The sequence below is a fragment of the Nematostella vectensis genome, chromosome 9 (genome assembly GCF_932526225.1).
Source record: "Nematostella vectensis chromosome 9, jaNemVect1.1, whole genome shotgun sequence".
Lineage (NCBI taxonomy): Eukaryota > Metazoa > Cnidaria > Anthozoa > Actiniaria > Edwardsiidae > Nematostella > Nematostella vectensis.
The window spans coordinates 9,117,520-9,141,406 of NC_064042.1; the positions used below are offsets into that span (position 1 = coordinate 9,117,520).

At 39.5% G+C, this 23,887-nt stretch overlaps 2 protein-coding genes across 7 annotated transcripts in view; both read right to left on the minus strand.

Moving 5' to 3' along the window:
• LOC5504838 (FERM, ARHGEF and pleckstrin domain-containing protein 1) overlaps positions 1-1,793 on the minus strand; it is a 25,347-nt gene extending 23,554 nt beyond the window's left edge. The window contains exon 1 of one of the 3 annotated variants that reach the window (XM_048732070.1): positions 1,462-1,793. In XM_048732070.1, the coding sequence (XP_048588027.1) occupies positions 1,462-1,581 (120 nt within the window). In that variant the 5' untranslated portion in view covers positions 1,582-1,793. The remainder of the gene's footprint in view (positions 1-1,461) is intronic. The other 2 variants (XM_032373187.2, XM_001625676.3) reach the window with 2 other exon arrangements.
• Positions 1,794-3,718: 1,925 nt separating this feature from the next.
• Positions 3,719-20,619, minus strand: LOC5504851 (integrator complex subunit 4). 4 transcript variants are annotated; one of them, XM_048732071.1, is made up of 14 exons: positions 20,076-20,619; positions 19,010-19,077; positions 18,674-18,769; positions 17,711-17,749; positions 17,184-17,351; positions 16,269-16,408; positions 13,200-13,389; positions 12,660-12,788; positions 12,012-12,221; positions 10,976-11,178; positions 9,735-10,030; positions 8,010-8,794; positions 7,027-7,147; positions 3,719-4,148 (listed from the first exon to the last, which is right to left on the minus strand). In XM_048732071.1, exons 1-14 carry the CDS (start codon positions 20,470-20,472, stop codon positions 3,946-3,948), a joined length of 3,045 nt encoding a protein of 1,014 aa, XP_048588028.1. In that variant the 5' UTR covers positions 20,473-20,619; the 3' UTR covers positions 3,719-3,945. The 4 variants fall into 4 exon arrangements, with proteins under 4 accessions (XP_048588028.1, XP_048588030.1, XP_048588029.1 ...); XM_048732073.1 differs by lacking the exon at positions 20,076-20,619 and adding an exon at positions 19,272-19,286; XM_048732072.1 differs by lacking the exon at positions 18,674-18,769 and having other exon boundaries at positions 20,076-20,618.
• Between the last annotated feature and the right edge of the window lie 3,268 nt (positions 20,620-23,887).

Genomic DNA, 23,887 nt, shown 5'->3' on the forward strand with positions numbered 1-23,887 from the left:
AAGAATGGAGGAAATACTTTCCTTGCTTCTGTAACATAACGATGCCTAATATTCAAGACAATTAGGATGTAAATAAAATCTGTAACAAAAACATCTTTTTTCATAAAATAATTACCCTTCAATTTCCCATCACTTCGGGACCATAAAAGGCCCCGAGATTCGTTTGGTTTACAATTGGGGAAAAGGAAAAGTAGCTTTAAATTCTTAATGGGGGTCGGACTCAAGTGGATCTGTAAGGAATTTGCAGGTGGATGAAAGGAGAAAATAATTCGGAGATTTTTGTCAGCTGGCAGGGAATTGTGTTCGATATAAGCACTCGAAGATCGCCGATCCGAAAAAAATCCCTAATTATTTACATCTTACAGTTGTTCAGTCCCAAATAATGATTAAAAATGCAGTAGAAATGGTACATTATAAAAGATTTCTATGTATTAAGCGAACAGAGTGAATAGAATCGACCCTCCTCTATAGTACACTGCGAAGTCGAAAATGTAAACATCCAAGTGGAAATCAACTTGCTCGGTCAAACTGTGGCTGGATCGTTTAATCGTCGACGGATTTCTATTCTAGTGTAAAATCTTGTGGTTTTTTGTATCCCCACTCATTCAGATTGCTATATTAGCCATGAAATCACCAGATCTAGTCAGCTTTTTAAAGGGTATAAGAAAATCTCTCCAAAGCACAATAACTGCGACTCAAATCCCCTAACATATCCGAAAGATAATGGTTCATTTTCGACCGCTAAATATCTCCGACGCGATAAAACAAAATATCTCAAGAAGAAACACGCTAATACAACATCGACATCTTTTTGGCCGCAAACTAAGCCAGTTTGCTACCTTTTTCTAAAAACAGATTGGGCCTAATGGAGAAAATTATAGGGGATAGCAGGCAGATTTCATGGTGTCATGTATAAACACATGGAGCCGGAGAAACGATCATTCCACACGAGATACGTTTAGTTAGAGAGCCGAACTTGTACACAAATCATCTGAAATTGCATCAAAATTTCCAAACAGAATTAGATAATGTAGGAAGTTCTCAGGGGCACAAATGATTTCCCTCATGAGAGAGAGGGGCTTATAAATAACACAAGAATAAAAGAAAACACGAGTTAACACAGAACAGCTAAACTTCAGACAACGAATAACCACTAGCGGTATTACAACTTTCACTGTTTTGGTCGCAAAACATTCCCAGATTTATTGTGTTGCAGTTAGGAGTAATCGAGCCATTACTAACTCTAATCTAACTGAAAACCATTTAAAAAAAAACAGCGAAGTTGTTCACAGCTGTTATAAAAAGCAAGGCCATATAGCCGCTAAACTTGGATACCGTGCACGAGTTATTGGAAGTGAACCACCACAACTTTCATGCCACCAAGGCGCTTAAATGCATATCACTGATGATGTGGCTGCATGAGTAAGTTGTGAAGGTGTGTGAGTTAGCGATGCATTATACCTCTATGTCGAATTTCACCACGGAGTCGTCTAACATGCACACTTTGACGGTAGTTTGACCGCGTCGTCTTCCACGGCGGCCACCACTCCCCGGCTCATTCACATCGTAACGTCGAGCCATTCCAAAGTAGAGCAGATTTGCTTAATTAGCACCAATATAGAGCTTGAAAATGACCCTCGAACAACCAAGCTCCAGCCTTGGAAGGAGGCGCTACAGCGCTTCCACACAATCCAACAAGAGATTATCAATCCAAGTTCGGACTTTATTGAGGGGAAAAGGACAAGAACATTGACGGCCTTCGAGGCTTCACCGCTACCCACGTTCTGATTGGTCGATACCAGAAACTATCGATCATAGCCCAAATATGGAATCCGAATCATGGACGCCGGAACCGGAAGTGAAACCTGAAAGTGAAATTTTACTCTAAGAACAATACTATATTGATCCATATATGGGCAAAGGTGCGCGCGCGAAACTTGACCGGAAGTTATCAAGTCGCATGTCTAGAATTTAAATAGTCCTGAGTATTCGTGAAATGTCCCGACGGTGTTGAGCGATGGATCAGATAAATCGGATAGTGTTGAGTTGTGTTTGAAGTATGCTAGTGGCCATAATAAGGCCGCAAGCACTTCCGGTCTTTCTCACAGACAGATGGGATTGTGCGCGCATCCAAACACAGGATCTTTATGAAGGTCCAACGAAACAAAATATAACGAGATTACTATCGCTTAAAGACTTTGTCGCAAAAAAAAGAAACAGACTACGAAATCAAATGCTAAGCGCATAGGGTAAATTTTAGAGAAAGACGAAAGCAAATAAATGTATAGTTCTGTTACTTCCAGGTTATTGTTTTCATATAGTGAAAGCGCTCCTGTTTCCGGCCGACTGGTCAACCTACTTTTGCACCGTTTATGCTTCCACCCTTCCCTTCGCTCGCTCCTACGCCTCCATTGACGCCTCTTCTTTGCCACAGGAATCTACAACACAACAGTCAATCATATCCATATTTGGGAGTCCGCTTCAATCATTCTTTCGCTTTTTAATCGCTCTAGAGCTCTGTCTCGATAATTTCCACGTAGACTTGCAGGAATTCGTGTTTACTATGATTTTGCTGGCAGCCATCTTGAAAATGGAGCCTAGTCCCTAACGTTTTTGAATATCACAGGTCTCCCGCGCGCTCGCCCCAGGCTCTTTTAGGTCATTTATAGAAATTTGGCCTACACTCCTAACGCCTTATGTGTTTAACAAATAGAAGGGGATCTTTTAATTCGACAAACAAATGTCTTCAATTCCTCAACAACCAACATCAACACTGTTAAGGCTGCCCCGCGGTTCGTAATCTTAACCAGAGGACTCTCTCCTGTTTGTCACTATTTAGAAAATGGTTTACTTGCAATAAAGCTCCAAAATAAGATCAATGTCTGATATGGTAGTGTCTCTAAAAAGACTCTGATGACGCTGTTTTCCATAAAGGTTTTACAATTTCAGCGTTAAACTACAAGTTCGAAAATGTCGATATCCCCGGGAAGCATGCCGTCTAAATCCCGTATAAATTCGTCACCAGTTCCTGAATTTCGAATATAAATAAACACCCCTCCCCCCCTTCCCCCGACACTAAAGATGTTGATTTTGTCTTGAGGCCCCTCCCACCCCATTTGAGCTGGCTTGTTCGAGACTGATTTCAAGAAAGGACTTTGCAACAATCAAAATCAAGCGAGGGTCTTGTGAAGAAGTCATCTGCTAACGGCATATTCCCCTTTCCGTAAACGGTCGTTCTGCCTTCTCAACGCTAACTGCAGTTGCCTCCGGTAGGGGGGTCAATAAATGCAACGACAGTAGAGAGTAATGACCTGCCAAAATACCATCGCAGGATGAGTGAAGCAGCTGTGTGTTCTTTTTGATAACTAGAAAAAAATTGCTGAAAAGTTTGTTCACCTAAATGACATTTACAATTTTAACAAATGTCACGTGAGGAATATCGTATATACGATATTTTATGCATAAAGACTTCTACAGTGGACCCCTTAACAAATGGTGGTAATGTCAATTTCTACGCGAAGTAAATGAATATTCAATATGAATATGAATTTATCATCATGACGCATTATTGCGACAATTCTATCATTGAAAACGTCTTTTTATGTAATGCAAAAGAGCATTTTTTTTTCTCAACCGGAAAGAATTTACGATGAATACTAATTAGCTGTGGCGGTAATGGGCCAGAATGTCGAAAAAAAAATCATTACTAAACACTCTATAAGTTTTTTTTCCATATAATAAATATCGTCTTTTGTTTATTTAAAATGTGTATTCTAAAGGCTTCAAAAGACTTGTAAGTAAAACGCCTGGGCTCTAGTACCCAGGCTACCCTCCAAGTAGTCGTATGGAAAAGTCACATTCTCTATCACTAACAACTATTTGCCAGGCTTGGGTTGAATACACAGCCTCACGGGCGGACAAAGTCCCATACTCTATCACTAACTGCTATTTGCCAGGCTTGGGTTGAATACACAGCCTCACGGGCGGACAAAGTCCGAGGACTCCGTCCTGTAAGCTGTCCGTGGAATTTTTCACTTGTCGAAGAATCATCTTGTTTTGTTCGTGCGGTGAGTTTGGGATCACAACAGCGTCTTCGTCGATGTCTGGCATGTATTTTAGAACCAAAGAGAGTTCTATGAAGCATGACTCTGAGAAATAACAAGGAAAAAGACTTAGTATGCAAAAGCGTAAAAGTCCCGATTTGAAATTGTCCGGCGGATATGTGTTTGAATTGCGCACTTTTTGCTAAAGTTACCAATTTTAGCATAGTGATAGTTTTTAATACCCTTTTCAAGATAGGCTATAGAGCAAAGCTCAGATCAGCTTCAATTTCTAATTAATAAGGAGAATTGATTTGGCCGCCATTTTGTACCGGAAGTACACTACCTACATTTGCACATTTTGATACTGTTTTTCACTTGACAACTAATATGAAAGTCAAAGAATGTATTTAAACCCAATATTTTTTTAAATAACCGCAAATTTATCATTTCTGGAACTTTAAAGGTGATAGCCACTTTTAACCGGAAGTAGTCGAAAGTAAAACCTCGGACGTTTATTTCCCCCCGCGCCCTCTAGCAAAAGACACCAATTTTATTGCAGTTGTAGGTTATTGCAACCTAAGATAAAATCTGCTTTTATCAACGACTAATATGGTTTATTATAATTGCAGCCATTTTGCACTGGAGATTAAATTTGGCATTTTTGAAAGCACAGAGATGCACATCTTGTTTAAAAGTCTACGACTAAAATATTCATGAAATCCATTTAATACTTGTAAGTTGTAAAAAAAGGCAAAACTGATTAGGTTTCTGCTATAAATTTTACCTTTTTTTAAACCGAAAGTAGGTTTCCAAACCTGTTTCTGCACACTCTAATCAAACTAGGTTAATGCATATACGAATAAGCAATGAAGAATTTTTTTTAAAATAGAATTGCACAAATGATAAATGCACCAATTTAATATAAAGAAAATGTTTTCTTGCTATGTGAGCTTCGGCATTTTGTTAAAAATTAGTGAAATCTTAGTCAGGCTGGACGTTCTTAAAAATAGATGCTTATAAAACAAAAAGAGTGTGGTTCATAATACGTCGGTCTAACAAATTCCGATGAGAATTGTTTTCTTTATTTAATGCAGTTCAGATATCTTACAGCTTTATCGTTAAAACGATTCAATGGAGCTGCAAAGGGCTGAACATTTCAAGCTGGCTTTGGTGCAAGTGCAGCATGCTGGGCAGCCTATCTTGCATCTAATAGCTCTTGGTTCCTCATCTAATAGCTCTTTGGCTTCTTGGCACGCTTTGAAAAGCTCTAGTAACGTTTGTCGTAAGCGGCTATGGCAACTGTTGTCCATTGTGCTAAAAAGACGGAAGTATTGAGACCGGGAGGAGTGCTTTCCCCAAACAATGGCCTGCTTGAAAGGCAGCTTTCTTGGTGTGTTGTATGATAGCTGCCTTCGTCGGTAGAATGACATCAAATGCTGTTCCTTTCTTCACGAAGAGCTGCATTCTTGCCTTGTCTACTTCCGATTCTCTCTACTTGTTCGGTCGTATAGAAGCAGTGGAAAGCGCTCAAGTGTTGCCAAACATTCTGTCTTTTATCTTAACTGGCCTGAAGGCTAGCTCTCGAAGACCATCTGTGGCTTCGGGTAATACAGCAAGTACTTTCTTTTCCCCCTACCCGCACAACAGGACACAGTATCACCTGTAAATGCGTGAAATTCTAATTGGCGAGATACTCCTTTGACTCTTCCGTAGAAAAAGGAAGAAAGGCAAGAAGAGTGATAAGCGCACACCCGAGGCCACTAGATTAACAGTTCCTACTGTTAGAAACTGTTCATCTTGTAGCACTTGCACACATTCATGTGTGCGGTCGTTTACAGAGACGTTGAAGTCAATTGGTGGAGCGGCACACTCCCGGGGTACTTGGTATCCACACCAGGCTTGTCACATAAGCAGTTTCTTTTGTCTTCTTTCTTTTCTCTTGATCCAGCTATTGAGCGTGAATGTTTGGTATACTTGGGCTAGCTATATGTGTCTTTTAAATCATTTGACGACTTTCGAAAAAAGTGAGTATCGACGCGTGACTTTTTACTTTCGGATTAAATTATCGGCCATTTTAGTATCCCAAGATAATCCGTGATTAAATCAGATTTTCTTTTGGCTCCATAGCTTATCTTGAAAAGATGACCCTAAACTACTCCTGAAACAAGTTTTTTTTTATTTTTGTTTAAAGGCGCAAAGCGAAACAAGCGTTCCAGTATTTACTCTTGACTACTTCCGGTTCAAAATCGCTGTCACCGTAAAAGTTATAAACATTAAAAAATCTTGTCACTTTAAGAACTCTTTTGTTAAGATGCATTCTCTGACTCATATTTTATTTGTCTATGAGTAAACTTTCTTAAAATGTGTGAGTTTATTTATTTTTTTAGAACAAGTTAGTTTACTTCCGGTTCAAAATGGCGGCCAAATCAATATTCATTATTAATCAGAAATAAAAGCCGAACTGAGCTTGGCTCTATAGCCTGTCTTGTAAGAGGTATCAAAAACTATCAGCATGCTAAACTTGATAGCTTTAGCAAAAAGTGTGCAATTAAAGGTAAAATCTGCACATATCCGCTGGACTAAATCCCGTATTTTACACCTATTTCCTAAAAAGGCTGCACTTGAGAATCCGTGTGTCGTGACCCGCGGTGGTTTATGGGTAGCGTATAAACGACTAAATCCTTATATTTGAAAGTCATGTGAATGCTTATAAGAACATAAATAAAAATGCTACAGCTTTGCTTGATACCCATGAAACACTGCGGGTTACGATACACAGATTCTCGGAGTGCAACCTTATTTGAAATAGGTATGTCACTTAGCTATAATTTGGGGTATTAAAACTACTCCTGGGTTTTCGAGGATAAACCAAGACAACGTATCTGTGCTTACCCAAGAATTCGTCCGATATACGATATCAAATACGTATGTCGGTCACGTGCTCATGAAATCATCGAAAACTGACCTCTACATCAGTGCTTACCTGACCAACCAGAATGCGAAACCACGACTGTCGTGACAAGTCGGTGTCGCATGTCGCTAAGATGCTGAAAGTCGTCTGTTTTGGGTGTGAACAGCTGGCGACGCATGTCGGGAAATACTACCTGGAAAGTATGTAGCTTTTAGCATCAAACGACAAGAGACAAAAAAATCCGCGCTATGCAAACTCAGTTTGCATAGTAATAGATTTTCCTGGGGATTGACTATAAATAGCGGGGCACATGTGAACAACTCATCACTTCTCTCGAGTTCGCCGGACTGAACGTGTACGACCGTGTACGTGTACGTGTACGACTATTGGGTGCAGATGACCGTTCATCTGATAAACACGATATTCTAGTAAGCTTATCTCACATAACGAGACGGATGGAAACCGATTGAAAATTGCACCTTAGTTTTGGTACAAGCTGTATGACGCCACGAGCGCTCTCATTAGTCGATTAGTAGCCGTTAGACCTGCTAAAAACAACACTTTACAATTAAAAACTCTTTAAAAACGCTTTTAAATAAATATGTTGACCTCGTTTGCTTAACACGTACGAGAACTTATGGAGCATGGAATTTTATGGCCGCGAGATTCACACTTGGGCATAAAACAATAGGAAAAATTATCGATCCATACATTCCAATACGGCTGGCGCATTCAATCAACAAGAGGTATATACTCAGAAAGAAGCAGTCCTTTTGCGCTATTTAGCCTGCTCTTAGGTGATTACCCAGTGTTTTACGCTAGGAGCCTCGCCCTCCTGTCTCTCTCCCTCTCCCATTTTGCGCTCACCCCGGCTTTCGCGCGGCCAGAACAGAACAAGACGGTGGCCACGACTCGGATTATAGCGAAAAACCTAACGAAAAACGCCGCGTACGGCTGTTTTGCTTCACTCCGTCATATTTGCTCACATTTAATAGAACCGTGCGTGTGCCTCATTGATGGCGAAAGCTGGGGGGGGGTTAATTGATTGTTCTTACCTGTATCCGTAGATTCGAAGGGTCGGGCAAATCCTCCAGCATCGCATCGATATCAATGCCAAGCGTGAGTCCCGCAGAGAAACTACGGGGGTTCTCGGACCCTCCCTGAGGTTCCGCCATTACTGCGCGCGACTCTCTTAACATGCTACTAATCTGCAATGGCGCCGGCCGCCGGGTTAGCACGATGGTCTGCAAGTATTCGGCAATGACAGCAGGTTTTGTGATATTCGACTCGAAAAATGTTTGAAAAGACATAATGGATTCGCAGAAATCATCCATAGCGGCTCCACATCGGCGCAAGAACGAAGAGAAGTGTTTTACTCTCGACAGGAACGACTGCCATACTTGTAAAGTTGAGCCGAGATTTTTCTCAGTCCTCGTGTCACAGCGCTGAGAGGATAAGATCAACAACGCATGCACGAGAAGCCGAAGCTCGTGTACTTGCAGCAGCTGCGCAGAGCTGAGCCCATGATAACAGTGCTCAATGCGGTATGTCTTGGTCAGCAGTTGTTCCACAAGTAGCTGTAACCCAGTCCCTTGCGCGGAGCACAGGGCCCCAGGAGTGTCCCATAATTTGTCGATCTGAGCCTGCAGTATTATAAGGTGTGACTCTAAGTATAAAGCGATGCAGCGGGAGTTAGATGAGAGGGATTTACTGATTCCTTGCGCGTGCTTCAAGTCCTTGATCAGGGTCTTAAGGAGCTTTTGTGCCGTTAGGGGGCTCAGAGCGGTGAGAGACTCGACGCGACGGAGAATCCCGCACATGAACGACTCGCCGCTAGAGGCTGCAAAGATAAATATAAATTTGCAATAACTTTCTATAGAAATAAAAACTACCATTAATATAGCTATATGCTGATAATCGTAAACATGGAACTGCTTAAAATGTGGTCTCCTAGGTTTTCACCCGCGGTTATGCTATTGGGAATCTTCCCAAAATTGAGTCCAAAAATGCTACTATAGTTCGACGCACGTGGCCACCAACACGTCTTTAATAGGGTTCGTTAATCAGAATGCGAGAAACACAGTTTTGATTGACTGTTGTTCCTCGCATCATTATTGGCTCAATTCACAAAGCTGTCAAGGTGACCACGGTAGTGCGTCGTAACAGACAGCACGCTTCTCGCATCCTTATTGGCTTATTTCACAAGGCTGTCAAGGTGACCACGGTAGCGCGCGTCGTATCAGACAGCACGCTTCTCGTATCTTTATTGGCTTATTTCACAAAACTGTCAAGGTGACCACCGTAGCGCGCGTTGTATCATAATGTACGTTTGTCGCATCCTCATTGGCTTACTTCACAAACTGTCAAGGTGACCACGGTAGCGCGCGTCGTATCAGATAACACATTTCTCGCATCCTTATTGGCTTACTTCACAAATTGTCAAGGTGACAACGGTAGCGCGCGTCGTATCAGATAACACATTTCTCGCATCCTCATTGGCTTACTTCACAAATTGTCAAGGTGACCACGGTAGCGCGCGTCGCATCAGACAGCACGTTTATCGTATCCTTATTGTCTTATTTCACAAAACTGTCAAGGTGACCACGGTAGCGCGCGTCGTATCAGATAACACGTTTCTCGCATCCTTATTGGCTTACCTCACAAAACTGTCAAGTAGGCCACGCTAGCTCGCGTTGCATTGTAAGATCTACATTTTGAAAGACATGGCAAAAGAGATTTGCAAGATTGCCATCGTACTTTTGACATTGGGCACTTAGTACCTTGATGTTGAGGAGTCAGCTCGACCTCTACCCCCTCTCCCTCAATCGGTAGCTGCGGGACCAGGTCTGGGTAACTATCCCTCAGGTAACCATAGTGACGGAGGGTGTGGCTAGGGAACATGGGGATCATCACCGGTGAGTTGACTGTGGCGTTGAAGACGAGTATCACTATGGCAACGTAGGCGGGGTCGTCGACCGAGGGCTCGGCAGTGGCGAAGTAGGGGTGGGTTGAGAGAAGTTCGGGGACGAGAGAGGAGGCTAGATGCTGGTGCTTTTTGCCAAGCTGCTGTGCGCATCTAAAATAAAATAAAAATAATAAAATTAAATTATATGCTTAATAATCAGAACTCTTGATCAAATGCTCTCAACATGCGGCAAGCTTTTCTTGACATTATACGCAGTCCGTATCAATGTAGGGAGTTCAAGATAATCTAAATGAAGTATGGATCTTGTAAAAAGGCAGACATTAAATGTGTTTGTCTTTTACATAAAAATGATTAACTGTAAGTTTTCCAATAGCTGGCTGTGATGCACGTTTTAAGTTGGCCCTGCATACTGGGGAAAAGGTTTATACGCATCCTTTTGTTAGGATTCTAGGAAAAAGCAGAAGGCTACTTGGTGCAGTGGCGATTTTTGTAAACTCTGGATTATCATCCAATTGACTCATTGTATATTTATTCATTTCCACCCCCTGTTCGTGGCCGAAGTTTTCCCACCTCACCCCAGTAATTTACATCTCTCAATCAAAAGGTTTAAGCTGATCTCTTTTTAAGCGTTATGTTGAAAGAAGAGATTGTTCTGTGTTCATCCTCGCCACGTCGCGGAGATCGGGGACACAGGAAGTGCGTGAGAAAGAATGGTCTTCGCGTCCCGTGGGTCCCCGAAGATGTATTTCCTTATTTTTCCTTATTTTTTTTTTCTGATAACCTATTCAAATGCATTTTTTCCAATACCATAAATCAATCCCTTAGACTGGTTTCTAAAAATCTTAAGCTTGTCGTGTTTATAATATTTGTGAGTGCGTTTTCATTAATAAATGTGCTAGGCTGGAATAGGCCGGTATAGGAGTCAAGAGGTTTAGTTGCTTTTCTTCTTGGTTTTCCTCTCTCCCAGACCTTATAAAGAGGTTCTGTTTTACATGACATTGCCAAACTGTAAGACAGCTCTATGCTTACAATCGTATCATGGATCAATTTTAGATGGTGGTACACCCCGTTTTTACCCCTTCCTCACAGACGTACCTCCAAATAGACGCCCTGTCTTGTGGGTATTTGCTTAGGTTGCTTAGCAACGCATGGATAGCTGAGTGCAGGCAGGCTCGAGTGGATAGGTGGCAGTGACCAAGAAGCTCCCTGACTCCCTCGCGGATCTCGTGGGAAAAGTCTTCAAGCACGCTGAGCACGATGTCCAGCTGGTCCTCTCTCAGCTCCATTTGATGGCATACCTGCAGATGATGTCATAATGATGAAATGATGAATGACGCAGCTATTAGTGGAAAGATAACTAGAGAAAGAACATACGCAGAAAAATTGCATTAAAAAACACTGATAATAGCAGGCCCTTACCCCACAACGACCACTTTTTGTGGACTTTCTAGATGTTCTATTTGTATACAAAACTATAAATCACAATCTAGATCACTCTGGTACGTAGCAAAATCCGACAATAAAAGTCACGTGGAGATACTGAAAAGGCATAAAAAAATCGTTCTTTGTTCTTTCGGAGGTGGTAAGATTTTTATTAGAGAACTCTCCCCACACCCCCCAGGAAAAATTAGGTCCACATTTTCGGATTTCGCACCCCCCCCACCACCACCACCCCAAGAAACATCCTGGGTACGGGCCTGAACAGCCAAGGAAGAACTGCTGATTAAAGATCCTTTATGAGAAAATTAATGGTGGTGATGATCATAATCATGGTGGTGATGATGATAGTGATGATGTTGATGGGGGTTGTGAATAATGATTTTGGTAAAAAAAAATTAAACAAGGTGTTGTAGGTGGCTGGTAGCGCTTGGTAATAGACATAATAGAAATAAGATGATTATAGAAATAGGTGGTTGCCACCTGACACTGATTAAGACCCAGGAGCCTCGAAACGTCTGTAATATCTATCTATCTTTTTAGCACTCTACAAATCTATAATCATACTATTTCGTTGATGATTTTGGTGCCAATAATGCTGATGATTAGAAGATTGTACCTAAACAAGTATTAATCAGAGTTTAAAGTGATCTACAGCTCGAAGATTGTATACATCAGTCAAAGTTCAACCCACCTTTCGTAGACTGTTGATAGCATTAAGCCGAACACTTTCAATCTCGTCATTAAACATATCCACAAGGAAGTCCAGGCAAAGCATTGCAAACGATGGGTTCTGATTCGCTAGTTCACACAATGCGTCTACGGCAGGCATGCGAACCTCGAGGTACTCATCTTCGAGACCATGGACAAAAGCACCACAGGCACCACTACTCATAAGAGATACCTGGAAAGATCAACATTTAAAAAAACAGTGTAACATGGTTAGTGCTGTCGGGAACTCGGAATATCGAAAACTAGGCAACTAAAAACAGCAATCTATTCAGCAATCCAATGTCTCTATTGTTGAAATAAAGCTTCTTCTAGCTCAAAGGTAGGGCAGGTCGTTTGCTAGAAGGTTGTGGACCTACTACATCTGGGCCCAGAAGTAGTACAAGAGGTACAGAACATTCTTGTGGCATGGTACTGTAAGAAACATGGGTACTAAACATTTCGCCTGAGAATGTTTAACTTTTTTTTTACTCTTTGTTGTGCGATTTTTAAGAGCTGGTTATATAAGGATCCATGTATAAAGTGATTGTGTGATCACTGTTATGTTTTTTTCTTCACTGTGGGTGCATAACAGGGATTTCTTGTTGTTTATGACCACATTTCTTTTTTTCACCTCTTCTGGAGCCAGCTCCCCCTCACTGCTCATCTTATCACCCCACTGCCGTCCAGTGCTCCATCCTGAATCAGAACTTCCACCACCAGCAAAACGATCTCTCTGCTTCTCATGGTCTGTTTTCCGTCTCTAAATGATAACAACATTTGGTAGCTCGTAGGTCCAATAGTCAGGAGGGAAGGGGGCACTGGAAACACTTATCCCCTTCTCTTCAAATGATTTTGAAAGCCATTTAATTTTAGCCTGCCATTTTTTTTGTTTTTCAGCTGTTACCTCTATAATGTCAATGAGATCCCCCCAAATATTTATGTTTGTGCTTTGACACTGGTTTAACCTACGAGTGCCATGCCTGAATATATTTTTTTCATGCTTTTCTATGGCAAGAAGAAAATTGACATGTATATTCTGCATATTCTGAAGTGCTCAAGCAGTTTCCATTCACAGATGTCCTTTTCCAACATACCTAATCCGCCCCTCTTACATCTGGCTAAGGTAAATGGAGACAAATAATTTTAAAATAAGGTCAACTATAATTTCTACCTTTAGATGGGACATGACTTTTTTGTCCAAGGTCTGTTCAAGGAACTTTGGGCTGACATGGTGAAGAGATCCAAGAAGTCCGACCGCTTCACCTCGCACTTGCATTGACATATCATTTACCATGTGACATATCTTGATAAAGGCATCATCCACCAGACGAGCTTCATCTGATGATGGTAGAATCACTGTCCTGAATTTAAAGAATAACGATCAGCCACAATGGTCTATTTGAAAAAAAAAACATCCAAGATAGAAATCTGATACTTTCTTAAAAATGTTTGATTGGAAGTATCTCAATGACTAGAATTTGCTGATTGAAATGGATGCTTTGCATGACTTTCCCTATTAATAACTTGAAAATGTGATGCGTATCTTTTTTTTTACATCTTTCCTAGCCAATGGAGGCACACATTGAGGATTGACAGAGGGGTGTGCACAGTCATTGGTTGGTATTTTATGGAAAAGGATAATATTTGACGGCCCCATCCCCTATTGTCTGTAATGTTTGCTGTTGTATATAAAACCAGAGAGAATGGGCCTTTAGTTGGGGAAAAAACAAAAGTAATGCAGCTAAATAGAAAATAAACTCCAAATAGGAAACACCACGTCTGTGGGCCAGGAAGCTTTTGCTCCTACAAAGTGCTAATACACTACTACTAATACAATACTAATACTACATACAAGTGCTAATACACTACTCTACTAATACACTACTACTAATACAATACTAATACTACATACAAGTGCTAATACTACATACAAGTGCTAATACTACTTACAAGTGCTAATACACTACTCTACTAATACACTACTACTAATACAATACTAATACTACATACAAGTGCTTATACACTACTACTAATACACTACTACCAATACAATACTAATACTACATACAAGTGCTAATACACTACTCTACTAATACACTACTACTAATACAATACTAATACTACATACAAGTGCTAATACTACATACAAGTGCTAATACTACTTACAAGTGCTAATACACTACTCTACTAATACACTACTACTAATACAATACTAATACTACATACAAGTGCTAATACTACATACAAGTGCTAATACTACTTACAAGTGCTAATACACTACTCTACTAATACACTACTACTAATACAATACTAATACTACATACAAGTGCTAATACTACATACAAGTGCTAATACTACTTACAAGTGCTAATACACTACTCTACTAATACACTACTACTAATACAATACTAATACTACATACAAGTGCTAATACTATATACAAGTGCTAATACTACTTACAAGTGCTAATACACTACTCTACTAATACACTACTACTAATACAATACTAATACTACATACAAGTGCTAATACACTACTCTACTAATACACTACTACAAATACAATACTAATACTACATACAAGTGCTTATACACTACTACCAATACAATACTAATACTACATACAAGTGCTAATACACTACTACTAATACAATACTAATACTACATACAAGTGCTTATACACTACTCTACTAATACACTACTACTAATACAATACTAATACTACATACAAGTGCTAATACTACATACAAGTGCTAATACACTACTTTACTAATACACTACTACTAATACAATACTAATACTACATACAAGTGTTAATACACTACTCTACTAATACACTACTACTAATACAATACTAATACTACATACAAGTGCTAATACTACATACAAGTGCTAATACACTACTTTACTAATACACTACTACTAATACAATACTAATACTACATACAAGTGCTAATACACTACTCTACTAATACACTACTACTAATACAATACTAATACTACATACAAGTGCTTATACACTACTACTAATACACTACTACCAATACAATACTAATACTACATACAAGTGCTAATACACTACTCTACTAATACACTACTACTAATACAATACTAATACTACATACAAGTGCTAATACTACATACAAGTGCTAATACTACTTACAAGTGCTAATACACTACTCTACTAATACACTACTACTAATACAATACTAATACTACATACAAGTGCTAATACTACATACAAGTGCTAATACTACTTACAAGTGCTAATACACTACTCTACTAATACACTACTACTAATACAATACTAATACTACATACAAGTGCTAATACACTACTCTACTAATACACTACTACTAATACAATACTAATACTACATACAAGTGCTAATACACTACTACTAATACAATACTAATACTACATACAAGTGCTAATACACTACTCTACTAATACACTACTACTAATACAATACTAATACTACATACAAGTGCTAATACTACTTACAAGTGCTAATACACTACTCTACTAATACACTACTACTAATACAATACTAATACTACATACAAGTGCTAATACTACATACAAGTGCTAATACTACTTACAAGTGCTAATACACTACTCTACTAATACACTACTACTAATACAATACTAATACTACATACAAGTGCTAATACACTACTCTACTAATACACTACTACTAATACAATACTAATACTACATACAAGTGCTTATACACTACTCTACTAATACACTACTACTAATACAATACTAATACTACATACAAGTGCTAATACTACATACAAGTGCTAATACACTACTTTACTAATACACTACTACTAATACAATACTAATACTACATACAAGTGCTAATACTACATACAAGTGTTAATACACTACTCTACTAATACACTACTACTAATACAATACTAATACTACATACAAGTGCTAATACACTACTTAACTAATACACTACTACTAATACAATACTAATACTACATACAAGTGCTTATACACTACTTCTAATACAATACTAATACTACATACAAGTGCTAATACACTACTCTACTAATACACTACTACCAATACAATACTAATACTACATACAAGTGCGAAATACTACTATGTTGGCGAAACATCTCTGTTTCTCTAGAGGTGCTCAACGATCAAAGGTTTTTGCTCTTTTTCTAAAATGCCTGGATTAGAACCCAGATCTTATCAGCAGTGGCTAAAAGTGCACTCACCTCTCGGGGCATATATGGCTGAACACCCACAATAGCTTGATGGCGACCATACGGACCTCTTCATAGTCGTCATGGAGTGCTTTGGATGCCTGCTCATAAACCATCATATCCAGTTTCTGACCACGTTCGTGAAGTGCAAGCTAGAGTATTGGCAAAAGGGTAAACGTAGACACAAGTTTATGTACTATAAAGGATGCTGTTGAGGCATCTCATAAGACAAAAGATCAAAATAAGATAATGCCATCCACCAACCAAAATATTGTCACGTATCACCATCATCCATTTTAAAATTAGAGAAGTGTAAAATAGCTTTATTTTTGTAAACCCCTCCAGTTTTACCTGGTTTTGCAAAACACTTCCTGGCTAATGGTTGTCATTCAGATCCTCTAGGATCCACCTACTCGCAACCAAAACCTAATCGCCACCAACAACAACTCGCTACCAACCAACACCTACTCGCCACCAACCAACACCTACTCGCTACCAACCAACACCTACTCGCCACCAACCAACACCTACTCGCAACCAAATCCAACTCGCGAGGGGGCTATTTTTTATGGAGACCAGAAATTTCTCTGTCAACAAATTGCAGAACCAACAAATTACCATCACAGCCAAAGCAAATTCTAATCCTCCAGTTTCTGGAAACTGACAAACATGTGCATTACAAGGGCGAAGCTTGGGGTTTTCCTAGGGGGCAGGAGGTGGGGAGGAAGTGACTTCTCAAGAACATTTGTTTCCAATTGAGATGTAACAACTAAGACGTAATATATTTATTGAACCAGACCCCTGGACCCCTGGCTACACCCTTGTATTACCAGTGCACGAGATTGGAAAACCTATGTAACGTTATGTAAAGTTATAAGGTACCAATAAACATCATCATCATTGGAGACTGACAAGCATGTTTCTTACCAGTGCTTGGAGTGCTGTAGTCCTCACTCTTGAGTCACTGTCCACAGCAAAACTTGCCACTAATGACTGCATACTTTGGGTACCCCCCATGGTAGTGTCTGCACAGGCAAGCTCACCAATCATCCGTAGACACTGGCATCGCACTGAGTGATGGGAGTCCTTTAAATGCTGCAAAAAGATATTCTGTTGGTCCGATTTGCATGACACTTTTGTTGTTGTTTTAAATAACTCAAAAATTCAATCATTTTGAAAAATATGACTTTTCCTACATTTATTTGTTACTTTTACAAATATAATTACTTTTTGTTTTTTATTGGAGGGCAAATTGACCTTTACAGTAATTCAAGCAGATTTAGTTTGAAATTAGATATAATCTAAGTTGTTAGATATAATCTTAGTTGTTAGATATAATCTAATTTCCACAGTTTTATAGTCAATTAAAACAGGGATGAACAGATTTTTGAAACATGCAGCTGGTAGTGGTGTGGGGTTAAAAGTAGAAAACACATCATAAGAACTTGCCGTACCTCAATTGCTAAGTTGACTAGTGACTGCACAAGTTTTCCCTAAAAATACAAACCACAGAATTTAGTAAAGATCTGGCCAGGCACATTGGAGCAAAAATTTTCAACTACCATATTTACTGGCATATAATGCACATTTTTTAAATCCCAAAATGACCTCGAAAAACAGGGTGTACATTACATGCAGAACCCATTGCTCTCAGTACGATAAAAAGAGGAAATCAATAAGAAAATGCGGCGATCCCATTGATAGTGAGAAACCATTACAAATTGCTTAAAAATAACATAGTAGAAGGTATTCCAAATCATGTGTTTTGTAATGAAATAAGCCCCCAAACTTGGCAGAAAAACAGCAATTATTTATGGTCCCTTCACGATTTTCTTGTTGTCCGCCATGTGGGAATTTACTTTACCCAGTCTCTTTGCACCTCACCCAAAATGGTGGTCATTGTTGAGAATAAACAAAACTTCACATTTCGATGTTCCATGTGAAAATACAAATGTTCAGCGATGAGAATAACAGCTTTACAGTTGTGCTTAGATGCGCTGCTTATGTTTCAGAAGTTCAAAGTGATTGTCACATTCAAGTTCAGATGTAGAAAAGCATTTATCTTACTTTGTACAAATAAAATGAATTGGGAATAAGAATATTTATCTCATCTTGATACTTCTATTTTTTTGGAGGTTTCTCATTTCCTTGCTATTTCTATTGGGGTGCTTATTATATGTGGGTTTTTGAATTTTTCTTTTTTCAAAAAAGGCTTCGGAAATTGGAGTGCGGATTATATGCTTGTGGGCATTCTATGCCAGTAAATATGGTACATGTAAAATCTAAGTACTTCTAAGACAGCACATCAGGGTTGGAAGAGTTGGTTCAATTATTTCCTCCTATTTCTTTCACTTCTGGTGACAAAGCAGAAAGAAACCTTCTAGGTCATTAAGTTTTAACAAATTCTAGTACTTAACAAGTTGCAAAATGTGAATTCTCAGGGGTAGCATGCCCTTAGGCCTCCATTCACACAATGCATCTTCCATCCAAAATGCTGAACAACTCTCCTGGCCCTATACATAAGATACATGATACATGCTTTAAAATTCATTCATTTATTAACTCAAGTTAATAAACTTGGTCAATAATGACGTCAAAAGATGACTTGAAGGACGAAGGAGGACAATGCCAAAAACAGAAAGTCAACAAAATGCTACTTTTCATGAGTAGTCAGGTACTGAGCTGGAAAATAAAATACAGAACTCATCGTACACATGTAATGTTCTGTTCAATGTTAAGTAAACTCAACTTACCTCGTTTGCAAAAAGTCTCCCTAACATCCTCAGTGAATAGAGAAGTTGGCCCATCACCTTGTGTGATTCTAATGAGATCAAGCAGAGTACACTATAAAATTGCTAAATAAAGTATGTTTTTAAAAAGTACCAGCTTTAAAAATATTGAGTAACTTTCCCCTTAAAAAAATAATGAAAGGTATAAAACAAAAAAGAATACTGAAAGGTACAAAACAGTCGATATGCAGGGTGGAAAAAGGGGTAAGAATCATGTTTCACTAACCTGAAAAATGGCCTTTTCACGTTTCATGGACCGAAAAATGGCCATTTCATGTCTTTGAATACCGTAATATCGCGTCCAAAAATCGCAAATATAGTAGTACTGCGTCCAAACGTTTACATTTAACATTTACATCCATTACTCCACAAAGGCATCGCCAAAACATAAAGGTATAGAAAGAGAGTACTCTTATTCACTGCATACGACATCACATATCTATCTATTTTAGAAGGTCACTTGATTCTCCGTTCAACACGCAACAAAACTAGAGCTAAATCTCAATTCACTGAGACTTGAAACTTCTAAATAACATTCCACAGGCTTGATTCACAGAGACTTGCAACTTCTAAATCACATTCCAAAGGCTTGATTCACAGAGACTTGAAACTTCTAAATCACACTCCACAGGATAGTTAAATCATGTTTCACAGACTTCAAAATGAACCATTTCTCAACAGTGAAAATTGAGCAAATCTGGTTTCACAAAAAAACCTTTTACCACCCTGGATATAGAGCTGGTTTTTGAATTTTGAAATAAGCTTCCACTCCGAATTAGCCCCTCTACCCCCCCCCCCCCCCCCCAATATCTACAAAAAAAACAGGTGATACTAGTCAAATAGCAGTTGATAACAATCAAATAAAAATCATTGATGCAACTAGATGTAATTAGCTGACAGTCCTTCAGTTACTTTTGAATAAACATTAACTGGTCCATAACAATAAATAGTACCTAAGTTATTTATCGATTCCATTTAACTATTTGATTTCCGATATTGATTTATTACGCCGCCGATTTATTACACTTACTCTCAGTGGCTAAACTCCTGATCATTTCATCCATAACCGAGTGTGCATTAGCCCCCGGCTGCCTCGCTAAACTCCCCAACAAAGACACCATCTTCGCCCTTAGGACAACATTCTCACAATCGCGCACTCGATCCCACAAACATCTCACCGCCAGCTCGACCTCGTCTAGACTTTCCAACGGGAGCTCGCGTTCTAAATTCACTACAAGACGTAGCAGATCTTGAGCGGGGGTTGTGTCTTGCTCGAGAGCGATTTGATCTATCAGCAGTCTTGCTGGAGTCAGGAGTTTTTTCGCTCGCTTTAGTTGGAGCGTGGGTTGAGGGAGCTGCGGCAGTCCGCCTGAGTCAAGCTGTTCTTCCACCACAGTAGTGGAGAATTCCTCATTAGATCTCTTCATTATGGGAGAGGTTTTAACACACCAAACCCTTCGATAATAATCAATAAAATGTAATCAAACAGAACAGCGTAGGTAGGTTTATGCGAGGATCGATTTTATACATCCATGGCCGCCATATTGGAGAATTCACACCGTGGGGAACTGGGAAAAAGCCACAGGTAGACCGATTATTTTAATACACACCGATTCGATCTGCCTCATCCTATCAATATACAAATGTGTTTATGTTGGGCATTCGGAATTCGCGCCTTGCGCGTTCCCTAGAGGTTCACTCATGCCTATATATTTAGCTAATTACATTCGTCTTTCACTTGACCATACCAGTTTGCATAACGCCTCGTTTTTTTTTTCGGCGTGCGATTATGGAAGACGAACCTGTTTCTAAGGAAGACTTATCCGATTTTAAGAAATTTGTTCTTGATCAACTGTCCTCACATCAGAACAAAATACTTTCTGATTTCCACAAAGCCAAGGAATCTGCCGACGAGGCTCTTTTTACGTCAAAGCAAGAGAAGGAGCTCAGCCAAATCACGTTAAAACATCCCGGCAACGACAGAAATTATAAATTCAATCGAGAAGTAATCGAAAAGCTTCAAGTACTCAAAGAGCTCATTACTTCTAATCCAAGTGCTCTATTAGTCCTGGAAGAAGCAATAAACCTGCTAAAGGAAAGAAACAGAAAAATACGTTTAGCCGATTCTTCCGAAGGAGGCTGGTTAACTGTGAAGCACTACGAGTCAAACCCGATTTCTTTGGGAGAAGAAGACGATAAAAAGATTAAGTCTGCAGAAAAACTGGAGAAATAGGAGACGTAGGAGAAATGTGGAAAAGCTTCAATGCAGAAATTTCCGAGGTTCTCAATATAGACCTCAGTCCTCCTACCAACCATGGCAATCAACCTACACAAGTTATGGACAGCAACCGCCTTCCAGACCTTACTACAACCATCGCGAGTTCGGCGGCCAATACCCCAGCTCACGATCCGCTCTATGCAGATACTGTGGCTCGCCCTCACACTGGTGGCGCGATTGCCCCGTACGACTTGGCAAACAACATTTCGCCCCAACCAGCACAACAACATTCCCTCCCCAGCCAAGTCGCCAATGAGCCTTCGTCTCTTAGGGATTAAAAGTATAGCGTCAGTTTCTCGTGAATGTTTGCTACAGAATGAAATTCGGGATCTAATTGACCAAGATAACTATTCAATTGTCTCCTCTTACGAATATTTCTTGTCACGTAATTTGTACGAATTCAAACAAGGTGTTTCCACCTTAATACTCAAGGATAGACTTAAGATTCACGCACCTTTTTTGGGTTAGCATCGATGCATCCAATTGGATTTTAGATGTTATTTGTAGTGGTTACAGAATTTCTTTTGAGAAATATCCTCCTAGTGTTGTCTTACCCAATAATAAGTCGGTACTCGCCCATTCTGATTTTGTTGATCAAGCCATTTTGGATCTCATTCAAGCACGTTCTGTACTTGAAGTCAACCGCCCGCCTTATGTCGTTAATCCCCTCACGGTCTCCGTTAGCTCGGAAAATAAGTGCTGCCTTATTCTTGATTTGAGACACGTTAACAAGTGCATACCTAAGACGCTCGTACTTTTCTGAATTATATTCATCTTTCTGGTTACAGGTTTAAATTTGATATGAAATCCGGTTACCATCATGTCAATATTTGCACGGATTATTGTACTTTTCTTGGTTTTCAATGGCCTCTCCTTAATTCACCATTCCCGAGATATTTTGTTTTTACAGTCTTGCTTTTTGGCTTAGCCTCTGCGCCTTATTTATTCACTAAATTGTTTCGTCCCTTAGTTCGGCGCTTGCGTTCTCAAGGTATTCCCATCGTTTTTTATTTAGACAATGGAGTTGTTTGCCTTCCTACCTTTAGTCAAGCACAGCGCGCGTCTTGCATAATCCAGCAAGATCTCGCTTCAGCAGGCGTGGTTGTTAACGATCAAGACAGGAATCTGTCTGGATTCCTCAGCAATCCTTAGAGTGGCTTGGGATACTTTGGGATCTTGACTCGAATGTAGTTTCTATTCCTATTAGGCGCATCAACGGCCTTATTAAAGCACTCAATTCTCTCAGAGCTAAGTTCCCATTTGTTACCTCTCGTGAAGTCGCTTCTATTACGGGCAAAATCGTCTCTCTTGAAACGGGAGTTGGGAACATTGCTTTCCTCATGTCCAAGTTTTTGCAGTCTTGTCAAGCTACACGGTGATCAATGGGATCTTATATTTGATTTTTCTGCAAACAAATACTCTTTAGAGTGTTCTAGAGAAATCGAGTTTTGGCTCGATAACTGTAATAAGCTCAATGGGCGTGCCCTAACAGAGTACTCATTACCTACAACTATTGTTTATTCCGACGCCAGCGCGTTGTCCTCTGGAGGATGTGTATTACAAATTGATTAAGAAGAATTTGATTTATACTTCCGTGCTTTCTCTACTTTAGAGGTTAATCTAGACAGCAATGCCAGAGAGTTACTCGCAATTTTATATGGCCTCAGATCGTGTAGGCACTGTCTTCTTGGTAAAACTGTCAAAGTGTTTACAGATAACCGCAATGCTGCTATTATCACAGCTAGAGGAAGTAACTCGTCACGTCTCCACTCGTTAGCCTTTCAGATTTTTGAGTATGGTTCTCCTCACAACATTTTACTTGAAGTTGAGTGGATCCCTCGTTCGCTTAAAATATGCCGGTTCCATAAGTCGTATTGTTGACTATGATGACTGGGCTATTTCTCGAGCATTCTTTTTCCACGTTAGTAAGCTTTTTGGGCCGTTTGAAATTGACCGTTTCGCATCTTCTCTTACAAACAAGTGCGCACGTTTATACTCCAAGTTTTGGTGTCCTGGTTGGGAAGGTGTAGACGCTTTTTCTACTTCTTGGGAAGGCGTTAATAACTATTTGGTACCACCCGTGTATCTAGTTTCACGTGCTATCAGTCACTTAGAAGTGTCTGGTGCGACAGGCGTTATCATTGTTCCCAAGTGGACTTCTGCTAGCTTTTGGCCTTTTCTTTTTCCTTCCGGTGGCCCTAGATATTCAGTTTTTCAAATTATTGAATTTTCGGATCCTACTGGGATTTTTGACCGCACCCATCTTAATTTTCCTACCATTTTTGGTATGCATTCCTTTATGTCTCCAGTCTTAGTTGTTTACCTAGACGCCAGGTTTCCTTTATCAAATAGGATCACCAATGCTCCATAGTTGAACACGAATGTTTCTTACCAAGTAAAGAATAGTAAGCTTCATAGCTAATAATGATTCTTTATAGCGATAAAGAACACTTTATATATAGCTATGAATGAACGCTTTATAGAAATAACTGCACGCTTTATAGCAATAAATGAATGCTTTATAGCAATAAATGAATGCTTTATAGCTATAAATGAACGCTTTA

What these genes read in the sequence shown, in the direction of transcription:
- LOC5504851 (XM_048732071.1), bottom strand. Translation starts at nt 20,472, where the DNA reads ATGAAGAGATCTAATGAGGAATTCTCCACTACTGTGGTGGAAGAACAG. An exon ending in CTACAGCACTCCAAGCACTG is followed by an intron (nt 16,409 to 17,183) that starts GTAAGAAACATG and finishes CCAATACTCTAG; the next exon opens with CTTGCACTTCACGAACGTGG. An exon ending in AGCCATATATGCCCCGAGAG is followed by an intron (nt 13,390 to 16,268) that starts GTGAGTGCACTT and finishes CTTTAAATTCAG; the next exon opens with GACAGTGATTCTACCATCAT.